Raw genomic sequence first — 22,939 nt, 5'->3', positions numbered from 1 at the left:
AGGTATAACTTTAGATCTTGTACTTTCCTCTCTAAGAAATTACCATAAGCATTTAAGGATAACTTGTTAAGCTTCTTTTGCCCCTCGTTAAAGCTCTGAAATTAATCCCTATTTATTAGATTAATTTTTCTTGGCAGTTTATTATGATTATAAACGGGTAAATAGATTCTAAAGAAAAAAAAAATCTAATTATAAATATGACGAAGCTAACCCTTAAATAATCTATGAAAAAAATTAAATTTACGTTCCAACTCCTATCGTTTGCTCATTTTCCAAATACCTTTCGATTTGGTATTGATAGAAACACTGTAAACATCTGTTAGAATACCATGAGTTATTACATTTTAATCTAAAAAAATTTTCGATTTATGTTCTATCTTTGTATTTACACATGATCTTCCTAGGCAGACATGCATGCATCTACAGTTTTTTATTCATGTTTTTTATGACTGTGTGACATCATGACACTTAATATTAGATGACAAAAAATTACTTATTTCAATGCAGTTGGTTGTAAAATTTATTATTAACATAGCTTAAAAAGTATACCCATTTGCTTATTTTTAGTGAACTCTTTATAATGAGCTATTATTCTTTCTTTTTTTCTTTTTAACATGCATATATTACAATGTGGATGTCCATACAAGTAAGTAGTTGCAAGTAAAAGGACACCACAACAAGAGAAAAAAATAAAAAAAAATTAGATAAAAATGGTGAAGAAGTAAAATACTATATATGTTGCACAAGATTTCACTGAATAGCAAATTAATTAATGAATCGTGTGGAAAATGTACTTCAAACCATACTTATATCTAGTAGAAATTAAGTTCATTAAATCTAGGTAAATATTTACTTCTAATTTAGTTTCTTTTGAACAATCAATTTAGGCTTAGACATTTGGCCATCTTGTTTTGGGCACATAATATCACTCAGTCTCTCTCTCTCTCTTTTCTTATTCACGTTTTGGCTGCCATTGCATGCTTGTTGACATGTCTTTGAAGGTAGTCTTTCGGTTTCTTTGTTTGATACCCATATTTTGATCACATCCCAATAAATCATTGTTTGCATTCAATTTTAGGGATAAGTAAAAGCCTTGTTTTTTTAGCATCCCCAGTTGTTTAAAAACTAATTCAGTGTGTTAATTTTTTATTACTCAAACTTTTACATCAAACCCTAAATTAATTGCACGCTCCTGCCCGATTGATTAATTTGCTTCTCTCAAATTTTTAGTTCAATTACAGTAAAAGAAAATCTTTAATTGTTGCTAGGTATTATGGCAGCTTCAACGATGTTCAACGAAGAACAGATAAACAAGATGAAGGGTCTGAGGCGGGAACCTGACTTCATTGAGGTTCAGTGTGGCTGCACTAGTCGAAAATATGGTGACACCATCGGCAAACTTAAGATTTTTGCCAATGGCCAATTTCTTATCGACTGTGTTTGCACTACTGGATGCAAAGAGGGTAAACAATTCTCTCTCTCTTTCCAAAACCTTTTATTTTCTTTAGATATTTTTTTAAATTTTTTATGGATTTATTACTGATATTCAATGAAGCAAAGGTTTTTCTGTCAATTTTTCTCTTTGTTGCTAAATTTGATCATCTTTGTTCCCTGATAATGTAAAGTTCTTTCTGTACGTGAAGTTACATTATACTTCAATTTTGAAACGTAAAGTGTCATAAAAATCTATTATATATTACATACATCATAGTTTAACACATTGGGAAAACCAACAGTAAGATATCTTAACAGAAGCTTAGTTTACGTATAATCATGTATACGATCAAACACAAAGATTAATTAGAAATTTCAGTTCTATAAACAACTTACTTTACTTTTATAGAACAACCTTCTGCCTTCTGTTTGTGAACCTTCATAGGGCACATACAAAACCTTGGTACATGTCTTTGCAGCAAATACAAGACTAAGGTTTGTTTTGGTACTGTTGTAGTAGTAATATATAGTTCTGCTTCCAAAGCAAATCCCAACTGTTCTTTGGTTATCTGTTTAAAAATTATGTACTGTCCTTTCTAATTTATCTTATAAAAGTTATAATTATTTAGCAATCGTTTACTTTTCACTTTTACTTGACAGCTAGTGATTCTATTTCACAATAATTATATGATTTCAACGCCAAAACACCGTAATCTCAAATACAGCCTAAACTATAGTCCTATAAACGTTGACTTTGATATTGGTACACATGCTGAGCTAATCATATCAGTCCTTTTGCCGATCACTGAATCGATTTAGGAAATATGACACCATATGATTTCGAAAAGCATTCGGGCAAAGACGGCGCTAGAAAGTGGACCCATCACATCTGGGTGTCGATCGATGAAGAGAAAGCCCCTCTGCACAAGACTGTGCTTCTCAAGTACTACAAGCACACGTCAAACGAGGCCTCCACCAGTTGCCGCGGTAAGAGAATCTTCCATCGCGATGAGTTCATAGGCTGCTCAAGATGCAAGAAGGAGCGCAGGTTTCGCATGCGGACAAAAGAAGAATGCAGGATCTACCATGATGCTCAGTTAGCCAGGAGGTGGAAATGCGTCAACTGGCCCTATGATAAGTAAGTTCAACTAATTAATTATGAGCTCTTAAACTTATTGATCAAACACTATATTCAACTCAGTATAGAATTAGAGCTAGCTTTTATTTTATTCGTCTTTTATATATATAATATTCAAATGTCACCATGTGATTGAGTTTGTATTTATTTCTATATCTACTCTCTAATAAGTTTAGGAAGACAAGGATCCTGATTGAAATTTAGTTCATTTCTTTGAAAATCTTACTTAATCTTCATTAAACTTAAAATTTTGGTTCCGTCACGTATCTATGCATCTTTATTTATTTTTTTTTTAAAAAATTGTATTAAAGTTCGAACAAGTTTACAATGTTGTAAATAAACTTTTAGAATGTTGTAAACTTGTTTACAATATTGTAAATTCCTCCTGTATTTTAATTTCGGGCCTGAAGTAAGACTATTGTTTATTGGTAAAGGCAATGAATTTATTATTATTATTATTTTGTTTCAGAATCGACTGTGACGCTGGGGAGGAGAGGAGTAGCCGCAGAAGCTGCAGAGGCTGCCCTCGGTTACCGGCATGTGAAGGATGCACCACATGCGTGTGCCTTGGGTGCCTAAAGTGCCGCTTCAAGGACTGCAACTGCCGCACCTGCGTTGATTTCATGCAGAACGCCGAGCCTTCTTAATTAGCCCCCGGTCCCATTATCATCCATCATGTCATTGTCTGCTGCTGAGGCACCAAACTTTCTTTTTTCAAATGTTTGTTCAACTTGCCTGAATTTGCATTAACTTTTTTATTGTTTAATTAATTTTATGCTTTGGTTTATTTTTCATTATTACATGGTTCTTAAACTAGTTTTTATGAAACCTCAAAAGAGCTTCTCTAAATTCATAATGAGTTTGTGATGATTCTTCATAATTTTGACATTAACCAAATTCCAAGTTAATATCATCCACCTACATCTTAACAAAACTTTTGAGTTTTGAGGCTGGTTTTGAGTTGATGGGTTGGTTAAACCAGGCTTATTAGGAACTAATCCTGATCCTGATAAATGAAAATTGATTTTTGATAAATATGATTGAATTGAGTTTTTAAGGTTGTTAAGTGTTAATAAATGTGTATTTCCACCAAACATCTACGAACTAAAATCATTTTAATTTCCAAATCATAATTTTAAGCGACATAACTAGTATACAATAAATAATATGAAACAGAGCTATAATATAAGTGCACAACTTTTTATTGTTGGTTGAACTTGAGTGTCATATATTTGATAGGTTGATGGGTTACTTTTTATTTTTTAAATAATCATTACATAGATGTAACCCATCCCTCAATCATAATGCAAGCAAAATATGAATTTTCAAACCTCATTTACTATTTCACTAATTGAACCAACTAGCAACTAGCACCCTCAAATTTTAACAGTTGAACCAACTAGGAGGAAAGAGTTAATAGGTTGGATAAATCAATCCCTATCAATCAGTGTGAAAAATCACCAGCACATTTTCAGACTAGTAAAAAGCGAACTCGGCCAAATTGAGTATCAACGTATCATGCAACTGATGTAAAAGATGTGAAAGATGTTGTACAATAAAAATGAAATGTTCGAATATGATATCCATTCGCAGGGACAAAAGGCAGCCAAAATTCCAATGAATTCTCTACAATGGAATCTACAAGCTACAAACTGTTTCCAGAAAGCAGTCTTTGACCTACAAGGCTACATTATGGATGAAGCACTACCATGTTGGTCACTGACAAAACTAAAACGATCCTCTACAACAAACAAATGAGCTTTCCCAGTCAAACTCCAAGAAACTTATTTCTCTTGGAGTTAATGAATAACCTAGAGATCTATCATGTTATGTACAAGAATTTGCAACTGAGAAGGGAAAAAAGTACTAGAATTTACTGATAGCATGTCTACATGGTAATTTGTCGTTGCCCGGCAGCAATGCGGTTCCTACCCCTTCCTCTTCGTGCATTAGCAATATTAGCAATCAAAGAACTACCTACAGTTCCTAAAGCACTAGATCCCATTAGCTTCAACCCAAGATTTTTAGTCAAATAGGACAACTTACTTTCATTCCCTCCGATCACCTGTTGTAGCTCATTCGCCTGCTCACGAGATATCAGAGTGTAGAGTGGAAGGTTCAAGGGGTTCTGACAGCTGTTAGCTGAAGCCTTTCTCAAATCATCTTCACAATTCTCAAACATAACTCTCAAAAGCCCCAATGACTTTGGATCTTCTGTTAAAGGATTGAATACAAACAAAAACTTTCCAAATTCCATATCAGGTCTCCTGAATAGATCCAGCAGTATGTCATTGCTTGATCCAACATTTCTCAGAAGAGACCTCCTTGAATTATATTTCTGAACTCTTGTAGCTCGAAGAATGCGTGAAGCTTCTCTCAAGCCACTCAAATAGGCTCCATGCATGGTGGCTGGATATTGCCTCGTTGTGGCCTCACCAGCAAAGAACAGCCGGCTTCCTACACTTTCCGCAAGTATATCATAATCACTACCAGATGAGCGCACCCTAACATGAGAGTATGAACCATGGGTAAAGGGGTCACTGCCCCACCTTGTACATATTGTTTGTAAGGGATCTGGCACATCAATACCTTTTGGATTATATATACCTGCAAAAGGGAGACTCAATTTATGAATCAGAAGGTAGATTCAATGAAGCATTTAGAAAAGATACATCAAAGTTCCAGGCACAAGCAGTACAAAAAGGAAAGAAAATTGTGAAGCTTATTGCCGTGCTCTCCCATGTCCTTGAATATGTTTAGTACCTCTAAGGACATTTAAAACACGATGGAGCAAAAAGGATGGATCCATGGATTCAAAAGTTTTTGCAGCTTCTCCAGCCACCAGTGCATTTAGCACAGGACCTCCAGAAACGGTATGGTAACCATAGAACAAAAAAAATTCTCCACGCTTACTGCTCTGTTCATTGAGACAACCAAATGTGTCCAGTTCTTCACCCCAAAACACATATGGGAAAACCATCGCAACTTTATTAAGGAGCCCGAAACCCAATCTATCAATTGCTGCAACCTTTCTCTGAGGTAACTCTGGTTCAAATTTGATTGTCTTTTCCTTCAGAACTCCAAGTGGCACGGTGCAAAGTACCATATCTGCTTGAAACATTTGGTCGCCAGCAATCACCTCAACCCCTTCATTTCCATACCTTATAGTATTCACAGTCTTCTCATAGAATATAGGAACTCCTTCACACAATGCTTTTATCAATCTCCAATTCCCTCCAGCAAGAAAACAATGATCCCCACCCATTTCATAAGGATCATCCTGATCCCAATAGGTAGCTGAGAGATCTGAAAGACATCCTGCATTTGCATATTCCAAGTTAGCAAGATGCCAATCAAGAAGTTCCCTTTCCTCAGTACTTCTAGCCACAGCATACAATTGTCTAAGTGTCTCCAAAACTGAACCAAGAGAAACATCATTTGCAAATCCGCCCTTTATTTTTCTCAACTCCATGACTTTGTCAAGCAACTTATTGAAGATGAATTCAACCTTGGAATCAATTTCTTTATTGACAGGTGCCCCGTCTGGCTTGTACAAAGGGCAATTATCTCTGACTTTATGAAGCGGAATAGAGAGTTGCCTCGCCAAAACTCCAAGAGGATTGGCATGAATTCCTGTAATAACACTCCCACCGAGATCCACAGCTGCAAATTCACCCTTCTTACCCATCTTTTGAGTATAAACTCTACCCCCAGGTCGACTCCTGCCTTCTAAAACAACAACCTTGAAACCAAATGACATGAGCTGCTTTGCTGCTGCTAGCCCAGCAAGTCCAGCACCAACAATTATCACAGAACCTTCATTTGCCTCCTCTGGCATATTAGCAGTAAAAGATGGCGCAACGCCGAAATTGATATACCCATTATACAAAAGAAAATCATAAGCCGAATTCATCAAATGTTCATACTCGCTACTCACAGTCTCTTTAATCTGCCCTTTCGTTAGCCACACCCTCACATTGCCTCTCCACCTAGCAAGAATATGATTCCGCACAACAATGTAGTCATTCTGCTCTTTCCCACCCAATACCCCCACCACCCCTGCTCGAATTTCCTCCTCAAGCAGTGCATCAATCGGAAACCCCAATGAAAATGCAATCATAGCCTCAGTTTCAGTCTCTTTCTCCAAAGCCTCTCTAGTTCTATTCCTTTTTTTGAAAGAGCCACCTAAATGCCCCTCTATCAACTCATCCATCAAATTCTCATCATAATTCCGCAGACCCACTTTCTTCCTCAACGTCCTCTTTGAGACAGAACCATCACCATCAGACACCGGGGTTTTCATTATTACATATACCTAAAATTCTCTCAGCAAGAATTATCAAATTGTTTCTATAGAAGCATCAGTCTTGCAAGCCACACTAACATTTACTCGTAACACAAAATATTGGCAAATGGGTATCATTTCCTTCCATTTTCACTTAATCCCACGACGAATATACAAATATTCTTGTGAATCAATAACCATAATCAACACAAAAGAATTTAACTAACAAGTTTGGCTAAAACAAACATCAAAGCACTTATGAATTTGGAATCGAAGTTGAATTAAAAAAATATGAATTATGCAAAGAATTGAAGTAGGAAGAGTCAACTGACCTTCTTGGGGTTCGAATTTGAGAATAAAGATTAGTTAGAAGCTGTTATGCTTCGGAGGCATTGTGATTTAGGGTTTTTTTTTTTTTTGCCTTAAGACCTCGAAAAGTGTGGAAGTAAGTTGACGACGCGCCGAATTAGAAATTGGATTGGAGGGAATTTTCCTGGAGTTGGGCTTTTTTGTTTAATGGGCCATAACGAACATTAAAAGCCCAGAAACGGGTATGCTACACCAACGGTTTAACAAATCCTTTGTATGTACCCCCTTTCCTGACTAAAAGCCACATTTACTTAGAAGGTAAAAAAAAAATGCTAAGAGACTTAACCGAACCGAACATGATAGAACAATCAGTATCAATTTATCTCGGGAGTAAACCAATACCGATTTATTTATTACTCCTTATGTTAGTATTCTGTCAAAATTATTGTTTCTGTTAGTATTCTGTCAATTTTTTTTTTTTTTATATATTTGCTACTTGTCTCGAACAGAGAAAAATAAACTCAAAACATTCATAGATATTCACAATACGTTCTCTATGGTAATTGGTTTCATGAATTATGATCAACAAACAATACAAGCTAAAAGGTACATTGATGAAATATCATTATTCGCATCGATATGCTATCGTGAAGCATAAATTACAAAATAATAATGTTAGAATTTCTAAACAATGTATTAGAATTTTATTTTTAAGTGTGGTGAGGGCTACTCTTTATTGTCACATTATTTAATTGTTTGGAAATTTTGCAGCATATCATTGGGGATTAAGAACAAGATTGGTGACAAGAAACAACTTGCAATTAAATATTCAAGTTCGTCATCTCCTGCCAACCTTCACGCACGCAGGGTGGTAAATGTTGTAGTTTGAAGGCATCAATAAGCACTTGTGAGTACCCTGCAAACTTCTGCTTCTGCATAAAGTAACGGCATGTGTTATTTTATCTCACCATTAAGCATGCAGAAACAGCTAGCCAACTTAAAGCCTAGCTCATACTTGAAATTTGGGTAAAGTTCGCAAGCTTATATGGAAAAAGATAATTAAAAGAATGAACCCCAACTTGTTAGATACTATAAATAGCAGTAACAAAACTGAGTTCAAGCATCACTTAAAACATTGTTCTGATACATTCCTTCTTTAATTATTTCATCGAGTTAATTAGCTAGCATGGAGATCTTGAAAAGTAGTGTTGCAATCATTCTTGTAGTGATTGTCTCATGTGTCATTCAGGTGAAAGCAGAAGCGAGTGTTGTATACTGCAGCAATCCTTTTAGCCGCTGCTTTGACAAGGAAATCGAATGCCCATTTGAATGTCCTAACACCGAATCCGACGACCCCAAAGCTAAAGTTTGCTATGTGAACAGTGATCATCCCACTGCAAGCCTCAGTGCAAGCGTAAGACGAAACTCTTGCATTCGTTTTTCTTTCGTAATAAACTGAGTGAAAAAGTGAAGTATTTATATTGTATCTTTAATTTTTTGCAGACAGGATAGCAAACTGTGACAGCCCTGGATCAGCATGCTATGATCCCCGTTTCATCGGTGGTGATGGCATTGTGTTCTACTTCCACGGCAAGAGCAATGAGCATTTCAGCCTAGTCTCCGACAGCGAACTCCAAATCAATGCCCGTTTCATTGGCCACCGCCCAGCAGGACGATCCAGGGACTTTACATGGATTCAGGCCCTGGGAATCCTCTTCAAGTCTCACTCATTCTCTCTTGAGGCCGCCAAGGCAGCAACATGGGACAATGAGATTGATCATCTTAAGTTCTCTTACAATGGCCAGGATTTGGTCATTCCTGAAGGTCCACTTTCCATTTGGTACTCTGAAGAAAAAGATGTAAAAGTGGAGAGAGTTTCAAGCAAGAATAGTGCCATTGTTTCTCTAAAAGATACCGCCGAAATTTTGGTCAATGTGGTGCCAGTGACCAAAGAAGATGATAGGGTCCATAAATACCAGGTGCCGGCTGATGACTGTTTTGCTCACTTGGAGGTGCAGTTCAGGTTCTTCAATCTGTCCGCAAAAGTTGATGGAGTTCTGGGCAGGACTTACAGGCCTGATTTCGAGAACCCGGCAAAGCCTGGAGTGGCAATGGCTGTTTTGGGAGGTGAAAAGGAGTATAAAACGGAATCCCTTTTCTCCACAAACTGCAAAACCTGCATTTTCGCGACAGGAAGTGGAGCAGATCACCAGGAGACTACAGAATTGATGAAGTTTGGCACCCTGGATTGCACTCGCAGGTCCTCTGCAGGATACGGAATTGTTTGCAAGAAATGAGTGCTGAAAATTATGGCTGGCTGTTTTAGTGAATAATTGAAGCTCTAGCTTCAGTACTAGAATGAGTGAATGTTAATTTCTTGCCAGGAATATGGCGCTTTGTAATACCATATATTATGATTATTAATATTAATGTTATGTGCTACATCACCATATGTAAAACCATTACTTCTCATGGGAAAAGTTAATCATCTCAATTTTTAATTTTGAAAATTAAAGAAATGATTGAACTGATTTTTCCTTATTAATTGATAGCTTGGATAATGCATTTTGTTAGATGTTATATAATTATGAATACATATCTTTTTTGGTAATTTAATTAAACAAAAGCACTTTTAGTTTTACGTAATCAAACGATTTAATAGTTCAAAAGAGCTTTTTTAATTGACAGTCAAACACCCAATGATTTTTTGTCCAAAAGCTCTATTGGTATAAGCTCTACTCCTATAAACTCTACTGTTATAAACTCTATTTAATTAAGACCATATCAATTAGTATAAGAGTTCATACCTATTATATTACTCAAAACATATGTAGGTATGTTATTTTTCGAAAGTACAGGCCATTGACACTCCGAAGTTTCTGTAAACCTTTAGTAAATTAAATAAATAAGCAAACCAAATTAATCCATTCCTATTTTGAATGAAAATTCAATAAAAAATATAAAATAATTATTCTTTTGACAAAATTTTTACACCTAACTCTATATATATATATATATATATATATGGAAACATTATAAAAAGTTACAGTTACGGAGATATAAACTATATAATAAAAAGAAAATAATTTAAGATTTTAGGATTTTTATTTATTTATGTTATAAATAAAATCTTAAAAGAAATATTTTTTAGGATGAAATTTTATGAAAAAAAATATTAATTTCAATATATGGGTTTATATTTTATAAACTAAATTATGGGTATTTTAGAAAATAAAATTTAAAGATCTTATACAGATTTTATAGGGGTGTTAAAAGTTCCCCTCTAAACGAAATTCAAAAGTCCAAAAGCAAAACTAGCTCTAACAAAAACTTTAATTAATACATTTTCTTTTTCTTCTTAAAATTAATACAGTTTCAAGCTTTGATAAATTATTAATACTTAAGCAATTATAGGAATTAAAAAAAAAAAGATGGCTTTATTGAATGAGAAAATATTGGTTTGACAGGTTCATATATACAATTGGCTGTTTAATGATTCCCACCCAAAAAAAAATGATATAATAACAGCAATTGTACTGCTGTCTATTGTCACCTTCATTTTCATAATGGGACAAAGCTTTGAAAAGAAAAAGTTCGGGCAGAAAAGGCCACTACTTATCCCAAAATGAATCGCCAAGTTGAGATGGAACAACTAGTTGAAGAATGATTTATATTCCATAGCAGAGGAATCGTAACAAGGAACCTGAAGCAACAACACAAAACTATAAAATCATAATCTTTGGTATACCATGTTTTCATCACATGGACTATGCATGCTTTGTGGCACTCTGTCTGCATTATTGGATGCAAAGTTTTCTTGAATGGGTTTTACTTATATACATCGGGTGCACTCAAGGCTTCTTCTCTACCACCGTGTGCGTTTATGCACCTGTTCATGTGCGCATACATTGTTCTCTTTGGCAAATTGAGCTTCTTAAAGCCTTTATGATGGCTTGGAGGCAGATGTCAACTTGCCATTTTTATATCTAAATCACATGCTCCAAAGCATTGACCAAGATTAACAATCCGGCAAAGTAATTTAAGGAGCAAGGAGAGTGCATCTTCACAGCCAAAGGTCAAGCTAGCTAAAGCATAGAATAAAATAGGAAGCTTAGATCACAGATGATGGATTACTTGAAGTTCTTAAAAAATATACTTTAAGAATCCCTCTTGTTGAGTTCTATAAAAGAGGAAGGAAAGAAAGGCTAAGTACCTGTAATTGCTATACGGTTCTAGCCTCCTGCACATCAAACGTTTTTGGTATCTTCAAGCATGAAGGTCTCCTGCAGTAGTTTATTGATCGCTCTGCTCATCTTAATTTCAGTTTTGGTACAAACCAATGCTGAAACTCTAACCTGCACCTCCCGCAGAAGTCCATGTTTTCTCAAGAAAATGACTTGCCCCGCCCAGTGCCCGTCAAGATCACCAAAAGATCCAACTGCTAAAGTTTGCTATATTGACTGCAACTCTCCTATATGCAAGACTGAGTGCAAAAGTAAGTCAACTCGTCCAATTACTATCAAATTTTCATGTTATCATCATTGATCTGATGGGTTCTGAAACTAACCATGCATGCCATTGGTTGTACATGTGTAGAACGTAAACCAAATTGCAGTGGCACTGGAGCAGCTTGTCTGGACCCTAGGTTCATTGGTGGAGACGGTATTGTGTTCTACTTCCACGGAAAGAGCAATGAACATTACACCTTAGTATCAGACTTCAACCTTCAAATCAATTCTCGCTTTATCGGCCTGAGGCCAGAAGGCAGAACCAGGGACTATACTTGGATTCAAGCCCTTGGCTTCCTGTTCAATTCTCAAACCTTCTCCCTTGAGGCCACAAAAGCAGCAACATGGGATGATGAAATTGACCATCTCAAATTCTCTTCCAACAGAGAGGAACTTGTCATACCTGAAGGCCATCTCTCTTCTTGGCAATCTCCGGAAAGCAACCTTAGAGTTGAAAGAACTTCAAACAAGAACAGCGTTGTCATCACTCTCCCTGATGTAGCCGAAATATCAGTCAATGTGGTACCTGTAACCAAAGAAGACAATAGAATTCATAACTATCAGATACCATCTGATGACTGTTTTGCTCACCTCGAAGTCCAATTCAGATTCTATGGCCTGTCCTCAAAAGTTGAAGGAGTGCTTGGCAGGACTTACCAGCCAGATTTCAAGAATCCTGCTAAGCCAGGAGTGGCAATGCCTGTAGTGGGAGGCGAAGACAAGTACAGAACTACATCACTTCTTTCTGCAAATTGCAAGTCCTGTATCTTCTCCCCAGCTGGAGTTCTTGACCAAAAGGATGCTTTGGTGATGGACTATGGCACATTAGATTGTACTGGCAGTGCGATCAGTGGGAATGGAATAGTTTGCAGGAAATGAAAATGTTAAACTGTGCATTCTGAGAACAACTCACTGTTCTTCTACTTAGAGAACAACTGAAGATTAGCTGCCTTTTTTTTTATTTTTTTCCTATAATACCTACCATTTGTTTTGCCTCATCTATGCAAACTATTGAAAATGAGGTGGATAATTCAGTTTAATGATAATGGTATCTTGCTTTTCTTTTGTTGCCTGCGTTGCTTTTGTATCTTTTAACTCAGAGAAACTTTAAACTACTCAAGTTCACTATTTGGTTTCTTTTGTTTATTTCCATCTGTGAGACAAATCATCTATATAATTCACATTGCCACAATTTTCAAAGTTTGTGGAGAAGTGAAGATCAAATCTTACTAAAAATGTCGAAGGATAGTTTAATTACAAAAACTAGGACATTCTAATTACATGACTGTAAATGAATAGAGCAAAGCCAAGCAGAAATTCCACTCAAATTTAACCTGATAAATACAAACCAATGATCAACTTGTTTTAAGCATTCAAACCATCTTAGGTGCAGCTCATAATAGCTATGAGCTTGAAATTAAATTCAATTAATCGTATGCATTGAAAGGTGAGTGCACACAGTCTGTAGACACGTAATCATGAGTTGAACATGAAACACGAATAACTTATCAATCTGACAACTTATGCAACTCTAGTAGATGACAGAAACATCTTCCTAATTCTGGGTTTGGTAACCAAGCATGCATATATTTTGGCATCTGGCTCTTAAAAACATTTCATCCTAGTTCTTAAATTTAATGCTCGAAAATTAGTTTTATGCTACCAGCACTTGTGAACAAGTTTTCCAGACACTGTTTTATTTAGACAGTTTTGAGCGACCGTTGGATAGGTTTAATCGTGGGTTATACAAATCCGAGAATTGTACTTTCGTCTGGTAAACACTAAACACAGCAGCATATTAGGAATTTCATATGGAGACAGAATATAGTCTAAGAATTATAAAAGAATGCAGGACGGGTAAAAGTACAAAAATTGCTACTCAATTCAGTCACATGATAGGAAGAATGTCATGGAGAAACAATCATAAACCAACACATTTCATATCCAGTAATTGTGTAAAATAATATGGGCAGCTGAAACCCTGATAAAAATAATTGAAGACAAGAAAAGGATCCTTAAGGTACATTACATGCACTTTTTGATTGATTAGCAGGCACCCATCACAACTAAATTAAAATCTCAATACAGTATGGCCGAAAAATTGAGGTAAATGAAGAACTGTAAGTAAAAAAGAAATAACCTTCGTTCATTCACTCAGGATATTCCGAATAATGCTTATGGCCAGGATGTCCAAAACTTTGAAAGGAAATCTTGTGGCCGAAGTAGCATCTATATAGGAGTATTCAAATCTCATCTTTCGCGTGGATTAACTAGCTGGGAAAATTCAGCACTTGTGGCAACATATTCGCCATCATCATCAGTGCCAGAGTTCCTCTCATCAATCATAGTTTCACTGTTATCAAATGGTTCAAGTGGTGTCAACTGAATACAAGGGATATGGTTTGTACTGTTATCTTCAGGTTCCATTAGAGCAGAAGAGGTTTCCTCAAGCTGGAGAGCATATTCAAGGTTCCACAATACATCTCCCATTGATGGCCTATCAACCCCATGCTCAGCCAGACACTTCTCAGCCGTCTCCCCGAACTTCTTAAGAGAAGCTGGATTCACCTTCCCCACAAGATTAGAATCCATGATTTGATCCAACATGCCCTTTTTTTGCCAGGTCATTGCCCATTCTGCTATGTTAACCTGCTCCCTTGGCAGAACAGGATTTAATGCTGGTCTTGTGCAGAGAACTTCCATCAGAACCACTCCAAATGAATACACATCCGATTTCTCAGTAAGCTGCTGCCTTCTGAAGTATTCAGGATCAAGGTAACCAAAACTACCCTTAACAGCAGTACTCACATGGGTCTGATCAAGAGCAGGACCTGTTTTTGAGAGGCCAAAGTCAGCAACTTTTGCTACAAAATTGTCATCCAAAAGAATGTTTGTTGTCTTCACATCTCGGTGAATAATGCTTTGAGCAGCACCAGTATGAAGATAGTGAAGCCCTCTTGCAGCGCCAATGCATATTTCAAGTCGTTGCTTCCATGAAAGAGGTGGCAGATCTGTTCCATACAGATGACTCCTGAGGGGTCCATTAGCCATGTATTCATAAACAAGAATCATTTCTGATCGTTCATCACAGTAACCAATAAGAGAGACAAGGTGGCGATGGCGGAGCTTGGATAACATTTCGATTTCCGTTCGGAACTCAGCAATACCTTGTTCAGATCTGGGGTTTCCTCTTTTTACCGCTACTTTAGTCCCATCATCAAGTGTCCCCTTGTAGACCCTACCAAAACCACCAACTCCAAGAAGCAGGCTCTCATCAAATTTGTTGGTTGCATCTAGGATTTCCTGGAACATGAATAACCTGCCAAGATTAGAGGAAGCTAATGAAATACAGCTTGCTGTCCCACTCTTTTGAGACGTTGTGGACATCTTTGTCATGGTTTGAGAGTTTCCATACAAGGGCAAAGGCAGCCATGGATGCCCCTGTTGAGGAGTCTTTGACTTTCGGGCTAATAACCAGCAATAACAGACACCAATCAAGGCCACTGCAGCTACAGCTCCGACAACAGAACCAACTATAATTCCAATCTTGTTCTCATTTGAGGGTTTATCGGGAAGGAGACCCTCCACAGAAGAAAGGCCATCCAAACTCCGAGCTTCATTGCTGATTTTCATGACCTCCAATCCATTCATGGTTGCATTAGTAAAGTCTGCCACTGAGTCTGGACCAACACTAACAGTCAAAGTGTTGGAATCTGCCGAAGCATTGCAGACAAAGTCTTTGTAGTATGGAACATTCAAGCCATTGGTTAATGTTGAGAGATCAACACTCGGCTGAGCAATATCGTCATTTATGTACAAATTGAAGACAAGATTGTTCATAGATAGACTTGCAATATCACATAAATGTACCCGAACAAAGTACGTAAAGTTTGGCTCAACAGGCAGGACCCAGGTTATGTTGAAGTTCACTTCAGGAACATTTGCATCTCCCATCATTTCAGCAGTGGCATAAACCCAATTTGGAGCTGTTTCAGCTGTGACACTAGCTGTATATCTGATGGCGGAAGGCCTAACTGAAACATTAACAGCAGAGCTGTTTACATGAAGATATGTCTCATCATTCTCCCAGGTTCTTCCAAGGGTATCATTTTGAGCAGTGATCAGCGGACCCCCCATGTTTAACCGGTAAACAGTTTCAAAGCCAAGGTCAGAAAGACCACTAAAAGAAGCAGATGGCTCTAGAGCCAATGCCTGGTCAGGAAATATGGCATCCGGTACGGAGACAACTTCAATTGCATTAACAAAAGCAACTGAATTGTTGGAGGGAATGAAGGTAAGTGTCAAGGCATCGGAATTCACATTGATTGCATACTCCTTGAACATAAACGAACTATTATAGTTCTTAAAAGTGAAATTGCTCAAGAGCACAAATTTGTCAGTGGCTACCGTGAAGGAAGCAGAATTCAAGTGTTGGTTAGAACCTGGAAGAGTGTAAAAATAAAGGCGGACCCAATGGCGGCCTTTATGCTCAATTTCGAATTTATAAAAAGCTGCGGCTGAAAAGATTCTAGCAGATTGGTAAATCGGAGATGGAGCACTAGAATTGGAGCTAGCAGTAGTTGAATTTCCACTTTTCATTGAAAGAGAAGAATGTTCTGTATCAGGAACATAAGTTCTAGCTTGGAAGGTGACTTTTTGTGAAGAACCACAAGCAATTAAGTAGTTATCAACAGGAGTGAAAGCAACACATGACTTGTGACATAAAAGCTCAAATAGGAAAACAGCTAGAACTACAGACACCGACTTCCCCAGTTTCATCTTCACCATTGGCTATAACCAAAACTAGCAGTATCAAAACTGCCAAGCTTCCAACTTACAGAGATCTGGAAAGCACAACTACTCAAAAAAAAAAAAAAATTTCAAATCAAAATCCCAGATCTACTTAAAACCAATGCCAGTCCCAGCCACTACTATATCAAGCCTTCGCAACCTGAAAAACAAAACAATTGCATAAAGCTTCAACAACTCCATTTCACTTTAGAACACTAAAACAGATAAAGTTCCAAAACTTTTTAAGAATACACTTACCTCAACAAGGGAGCTGAAACGTGTACAATGAACTAGAAACCTGAACTGGGTTTGAATTGATTCAAAGAGGGGAGAGGGGAGGAAAAAAAACCCAGTTGAGAAAACATGAATGCCACCATGAAAGCACATCGAGAAGAGCTTTTTAGCGCTGCAACAACAACACAAAACGAACAACCCTTTCCAGGCTGTTGATTAGGCTGGCACTACTGGGGAAAAAAGACAGGACCCACTTGCGACCAACAAACAACAATTTCTCTCACTCATTTAGTTTCAAAGTCGCACACAAAATCACACAAATAGCTAAACAGCATTAGCAAAATGGCATAATAGATAAAATGACTTGTAATTAATAAGTTTTTTTTAATAAAAAAAAAAAATCAGACCAGCTGTTAATTAAGGATAGTGTAGGGTCCCTCATGATACAGAGTATCTTTTCAGACAGTGGAATATTATACCAATGGAAAATGTCACGAAGGGTTTTCTGCATGCAACTGAGCCTCATGGGTGTAAATTTATTTTAGGTCATGAAACATAATTTAAGGTCTGCTTAACTTATATTTAATGTAACTTAAACTCACAATAAAGTAAAAATTTTCTTAATCAGTTCACTTAATTTTATTGTTTTATCACTTGTTTTTACATCGAAAAATCTAGTAATAAGTTATAATAAATGTTACTTAAAAAACCCATAATTTATATAAAAGTAAAAATCCTTTTTTTTTTTTTTTGGTGGAAATTTTATTAATTGTCGTAGAGGGCAATGCAGGTTCGCCGTAGTGGAGGGCAGGGGGCCCGCTTTTACGCGGCTTTGTGCATTGTGAGTTGTGACTTGTGACCCAGAGGCCAGAGGCAGAGGCAGAGGAGACATTTGACGCCCTTTACTAACGGTGTTAGTGCCCATAACGACCGTTGGCGCAGAGGTGGGATATGTTTCTCAAGGATACCACATTTTCTCACTAACTTTTATAATTATTGGGATCATTACCAAACCTTTTAATTAACTTGTGTTGATGGATTTTTTTATAATATTGATCGCACATCATATGATTATATTATATTGATATTTATAATTATTATTAAAGCAAATATTACACTAATATTTATAATCAAATAGATAATTAGAACTTATATTATTATATTAATTTTATAAAGTACATGTCTAGACATATGACATTTACAGATAAGAGATGTCTCTACTCCACTCATATTTCATAAAAAAAAAACTTATAAATTAACACTACATAATTTTTTACTTAATTGAAAAAAATTGAGCTTATAAATTGAGTTGATGAATTCTACCTAGACAAACCTTGATAAGTTTTTTTATTATAATATCGAGACAAACCTTAATAATTATCTTTTTTTTTTTTAAATGATGGGACATGATATGGAACATGACGACCGTTACAATTGACGTCGAAATAACCGTGTTCTCATTTATTTTAAATATATACAAACCGCACCGCCGCACTTGGGCACATGGCCACGAGAAAACAACGTCGCTACCATTTTCCTTGTAAATAAAGAATGTTATATTTTTATATATTATTCCCTTTCTAACTAAATCTTTGAAATTATAGTCTTTATGATGTATCTCCCTTTCAATGTCAGCTGGAGGCATCATCTTCGACCTTTATATATATAAATTCAACCACTCAAAAGAACTTAAAAAGAGGATGTGCCAGTCTAGTCTATGATTTAGGATGTGACCAAAGAGTCTTGAGACCATCTACGTCATTGATTAATTTACATACGTAGTGATTCCAACCCAATTGGTGCTTTATATTATATACACACACATATATTTTTTTTTTCTAAAGGTCCATGCAAATGAGAATGAGATGACAAAGTAGCACCAATCAAATGGTGAATATTTTCTAAAAATAACATCTTTACGAAAAATGATATTCACACCGAATCAAACTTAGTTAAAGTTTTAGCCCATAATAAACCTTTTTTTTTTTGGTTGAAAATATTATTCTGTCCAGCAAAACTCAACCATATCCACAAAGCACTCCCCCAAAATCGACCGCAATTGCCACCACACCACCCACAACCACCATAATTCACAAAGCGGCACCCCAAAATCAACCTGAGTTTTGTGGCTTGTATTGATCTTGAATCGTGGTCTGTGGGTTAAGGAAAATTGGCTTTTGTTGAATAATTAATGAGCCAAAACTGTGTTGCACTAGGGTTTTAATTTCAAAATCAATATTGTCGGGTCTAAGTCGGGGTTTGACTTGATGAATGCATCTGTATTTTTTTTTTATAATAAGAGATCTCTTATTTTAATAAGTTAAAAAAAACACACACACATTTCAGTGCAATATATATATATATATATATCATGTAATATATTAGAATTCGTGTTTTTTTATCTTTAATTTTATCTCTTATCATATTAAAATAAGAAACCATTAATAAAAATAACTCTAATTTTCATTTACAGATTTTAATTAAAGTTGTCTGTTGAAGGTATTATCTTGTTGAAATGTTTTACATAGCGTAGTACTACTAGTATTGGAACAATATATTATTATTATTATTATTATTATTATTATTATTATTATTATTATTATTATTATTATTATTATTATTATTTCTTTTATGGGTGTTAAGTTGGTGCACTTGATCAAATTTGCATCAAAATTAGGGAGTAATTTATATTAACTTAATTGAAGGAACTCATTTCCCTTCACATCTAGAAATGTCATATTTGATCTTGCTCTTCACTTAAAATAGTAAGAAAGTATTAACAAGCAGCTCCTCTATTTCTCTTTAGTGAAGTGGAAATATGTATCATATGTTTTCTTTTAGATATCACTCATGTATATAATATTTTTATATTAACTTAATTGAAGGAACTCATTTCCCTTCACATCTAGAAATGTCATATTTGATCTTGCTCTTCACTTAAAATAGTAAGAAAGTATTAACAAGCAGCTCCTCTATTTCTCTTTAGTGAAGTGGAAATATGTATCATATGTTTTCTTTTAGATATCACTCATGTATATAATATTTTTATTTTTAGGGCTAGAGAGTACCTTTTATTCTTTGTCCTTTATTTTTTGTACCCTTTTTATTATTCAAGAATATTGAAAACGTGATGCAATAAAATTAGCTTACAAAATTTAGGGCAATTACTGTAACGTATTAACATCATCTCTTTCATATGGGAACATTACTTTATGAGGTTTAATGCTAACTAGTATTGATTATTTGAGTAACTTTAAAAGTGATTTTACTACCAATAACATTACAAGACCCTTTTGGTTTGGATATCATTATGAGAGAATCATTGCGGGCGTGATAATCCTTGACTAATTTGGTGCACGTATTCCTATTAATTAGTTTGTCATCAACAAAATCTTTATTCTTATTAATTTATCAACAAGAACCAATTAGCATCGTTTGATGAGTGTAGCTGGTTGATGATGATGAGAAGATATTACCCTAACTCCATATCATATTTGGAAAGAGAGAAAAGTTATTGAGTGATCCTGGAGCACTGTTTCTTTTTCATTCGCTTCTTCTTCCGATAAGTATATTTTAACCAATTATGATAATATATGTACACATATGATAAATAGTAAATAGATAAGGAGTAATTTTCATAAACACCAAAGATATTCTTTAAAAATAATAGAGAAAATTTTAATACGATATTCAATGGGTCCAACATAACTATGCGATTCTTGAAGTACGTATCATACCTTAGAGTAAATTGTTAGATAATTAAAAAATAAATAACAAGAATCAATAAAAACTTATTTTGATAGTTAAAAAATCAATAAAAATTTATTATTTAACAATGCTCAGGCTATAGATTATTATAAATAAGATAATTATAACTTATTTTAAATAGCACCCCAATATCATTTAAAAGAAAATCATTACTCACCGTAATAAACGGAAAATGAATTAAAGTCTCAAACTTTTCCTACTCAAATTAAGAGAGAGAGAGAGGCTCCCCACATTTTTCTTGTCTTCAATATAATTTCCTTTTTTTTAAAAAATCTTTTGATGCATGATACCCTCGTTTGTCATCTCTATTTTCAATAGTGCTCAAGTCCATTTTGCCCTGTAGCTATCAGCACATGCGTGTGTATATAAGAGAGAAGGAGCCGGCTAAGTTACGTTAAACGTCACTTACGCCAGTCACAGCAACAGTCACAAGTCCCATCACTAGCACTGTTGCTGTGTCTGGCGTAAGTTACGTTTAACATAACTTAGCCAAAGCCAAGAGAGAATATTATATTCCCTCTTAATATTTTTTTTTCTAGTCTCTCTTAGTAAAATAAATAGTTACGATTGAATTTTAAATTTTAATATTAATTATTAAATCAATTTTTTACTTTATTATAATTGAACTAATTTTTTCACCAGATTTAAAACAGATTAAGAGAGAAAAAAAAATTAGGATAAAATCTTAATCCATATATACAATAGATATAAAAACAAAAACTATCCAATTAGAGGAAGACAGCCGAGGCAGTGGGTACCGGCGTACGTCAAATTGCAAAAGAAATATTTTAAGCTCAGGATTCATGGGCCCGCAGCCACAAAAAAGATTAGAGGACGCACACCGTCAGTCAGTCAATCACGTTATTTCCGCGAATAAAGCCAGGCGACGCGTCGTCTACGTCCAGAATCAAAAGTGAAAGTGAAACGAACAACGCCGTCAACATCAACCACTACTTAAACCTGTCTTTCTTCTGGTAATAAGTCAACTAACGTCGTTAGGGTTGACAAATGCTTGTGATGTTTGCTTGCGTGTTGTTCACTACTTCGCGTGTTTCCACATATTAACCCGTACTAATGGGGAGTTTACTTCGTGGGAATGGTAATGGAGTGTAATGAGAATGAGAATGGATTAGAAATAAGAATAAATTAGAATGAAAATAAGATTTCAATGTTTACTTGATAAAAATAAATAGAAATAGAAATGTATTGGAATGTTATTGATGTGTTTACTTAAAAAAATAAATAGGAATGATGAATGAGAATGAGAATCAATTTATCAAAATATTTATAGTATTAATAATTAATAAAAATAATTAATTTATCATTATTAACAATATTATCATTATTATTTTTGATGTTATTATTATTATTATTAACTTTATTATTTTAGTTATTATTAATTATTTTTAATATTATCATTATTAACATTTATTATTATTATTAAAATTAAATTTTATTAACTTTATTATTTTAGTTATTATTAATTATTGTTATTATTATTTTTATTAATAATAATGATAAATGTTAATAATGATAATATTAATAAAAATAATAATAACAATAATTACTAATAACTAAAATAATAAAGTTAATAAAATTTAATTATTATTATTATTATTGACATTTAAAATTATAAAATTATTTGTGATTTGAACAAGGGTAATTTAGGAAATATGAAAAAATTAGAAGGATAGAAAAGTAAATTTATGTTTCATTCTCATTACTATATTTTCATTCCCAATCCCCCCACGGGAATGAAATTCTCATTCCTTATTCCCAAATTGTGTAGGACCCACATATTTTATTCTCATTTTCAAATTACATTTTGCCAAGTAAACATATGTTTCATTCTCATTCCTTCATTTCCATTCCCCAAACCCACAAGTAAACACACCATAAACGTAATTAAAAAAAATATTGATTTAATAATGTAAATAATAAAATCATAACAAACAGATGTTTACCTTAAACTTAAATTTTTAGGTCGAGAGAATTCTCTATTTTAATGTTGATGAACAAGAATGTTATGTCTTAAAATATTTTATTTGAGTTATAAATATTCAAACATTTTTAGATTAATAGTCTTACTAAATTAAGAAGCGCAAGAACTTTTAATTAATTTTCAAATATCATTTCAATTTCCATTCATTAGGTGTTACGTTAAAATAGTAACTCAATTTGCTTATGAGTGGAGCTATTGGCACCCCTCTAAATTCCTGAAAAAAACCCTTTTCTAAGTGCACCTCTTAAATATTTTTATATATACATTACTTCTCAAAAATCACAAGTTAATTCCAAAATTACCCTCATCACTTTACCCTTTTTTTCTTTTTTTAGGTTTTGAATTCTCATCCTTCAGATTTACACTTAGAACTTATTTATTTGTATCCATTCATTTCTCAAAACTAATCTATTGATTTAATCTACATAAATCGATTCACTTTTTCTTTTTCTAGTCTTAATTTTATCCCC

At 34.7% G+C, this 22,939-nt stretch overlaps 4 protein-coding genes, 1 long non-coding RNA gene and 1 pseudogene across 5 annotated transcripts in view; 3 read left to right on the top strand and 3 right to left on the bottom strand.

The window, feature by feature from the left end:
* The window catches only part of LOC18054185 (protein ULTRAPETALA 2), an 8,711-nt gene extending 5,487 nt beyond the window's left edge, over positions 1 to 3,224 (top strand). The window contains exons 2-4 of the mRNA XM_006451898.2: positions 1,260 to 1,463; positions 2,254 to 2,572; positions 3,042 to 3,224. Coding sequence (XP_006451961.2) covers positions 1,260 to 1,463; positions 2,254 to 2,572; positions 3,042 to 3,219 — 701 coding nt within the window. The 3' untranslated portion in view covers positions 3,220 to 3,224. The remainder of the gene's footprint in view (positions 1 to 1,259; positions 1,464 to 2,253; positions 2,573 to 3,041) is intronic.
* Positions 3,225 to 4,135: 911 nt separating this feature from the next.
* On the bottom strand, positions 4,136 to 7,279 carry LOC18054184 (lysine-specific histone demethylase 1 homolog 2). The gene is made up of 2 exons (XM_006451897.2): positions 5,336 to 7,279; positions 4,136 to 5,179 (listed from the first exon to the last, which is right to left on the bottom strand). Exons 1-2 carry the CDS (start codon positions 6,873 to 6,875, stop codon positions 4,461 to 4,463), a joined length of 2,259 nt encoding a protein of 752 aa, XP_006451960.1. The 5' UTR covers positions 6,876 to 7,279; the 3' UTR covers positions 4,136 to 4,460.
* A 1,073-nt stretch (positions 7,280 to 8,352) lies between these two features.
* LOC18054183 lies at positions 8,353 to 9,463 on the top strand (annotated as a pseudogene).
* Positions 9,464 to 11,082: 1,619 nt separating this feature from the next.
* LOC112095548 lies at positions 11,083 to 11,458 on the bottom strand. Its single transcript, XR_002903926.1, has 2 exons — positions 11,380 to 11,458; positions 11,083 to 11,251 (listed from the first exon to the last, which is right to left on the bottom strand). It is a non-coding gene; the product is annotated as an uncharacterized LOC112095548 (long non-coding RNA).
* LOC18054182 lies at positions 11,432 to 13,651 on the top strand. The gene is made up of 2 exons (XM_006451895.2): positions 11,432 to 11,661; positions 11,763 to 13,651. The coding sequence occupies exons 1-2, from the start codon at positions 11,439 to 11,441 to the stop codon at positions 12,551 to 12,553; spliced, it is 1,014 nt and encodes a 337-aa protein (XP_006451958.1). The 5' UTR covers positions 11,432 to 11,438; the 3' UTR covers positions 12,554 to 13,651.
* Positions 13,652 to 13,684: 33 nt separating this feature from the next.
* LOC18054181 (receptor-like protein kinase THESEUS 1) lies at positions 13,685 to 16,998 on the bottom strand. Its single transcript, XM_024177642.1, has 2 exons — positions 16,724 to 16,998; positions 13,685 to 16,625 (listed from the first exon to the last, which is right to left on the bottom strand). The coding sequence occupies exon 2, from the start codon at positions 16,460 to 16,462 to the stop codon at positions 13,925 to 13,927; it is 2,538 nt and encodes an 845-aa protein (XP_024033410.1). The 5' UTR covers positions 16,463 to 16,625; positions 16,724 to 16,998; the 3' UTR covers positions 13,685 to 13,924.
* Positions 16,999 to 22,939: the final 5,941 nt, after the last annotated feature.

This window comes from Citrus clementina, unplaced genomic scaffold (assembly GCF_000493195.1).
Source record: "Citrus clementina cultivar Clemenules unplaced genomic scaffold, Citrus_clementina_v1.0 scaffold_1, whole genome shotgun sequence".
NCBI classification, from domain to species: domain Eukaryota; kingdom Viridiplantae; phylum Streptophyta; class Magnoliopsida; order Sapindales; family Rutaceae; genus Citrus; species Citrus x clementina.
This window is presented reverse-complemented; position numbering and strand designations above follow the sequence as displayed.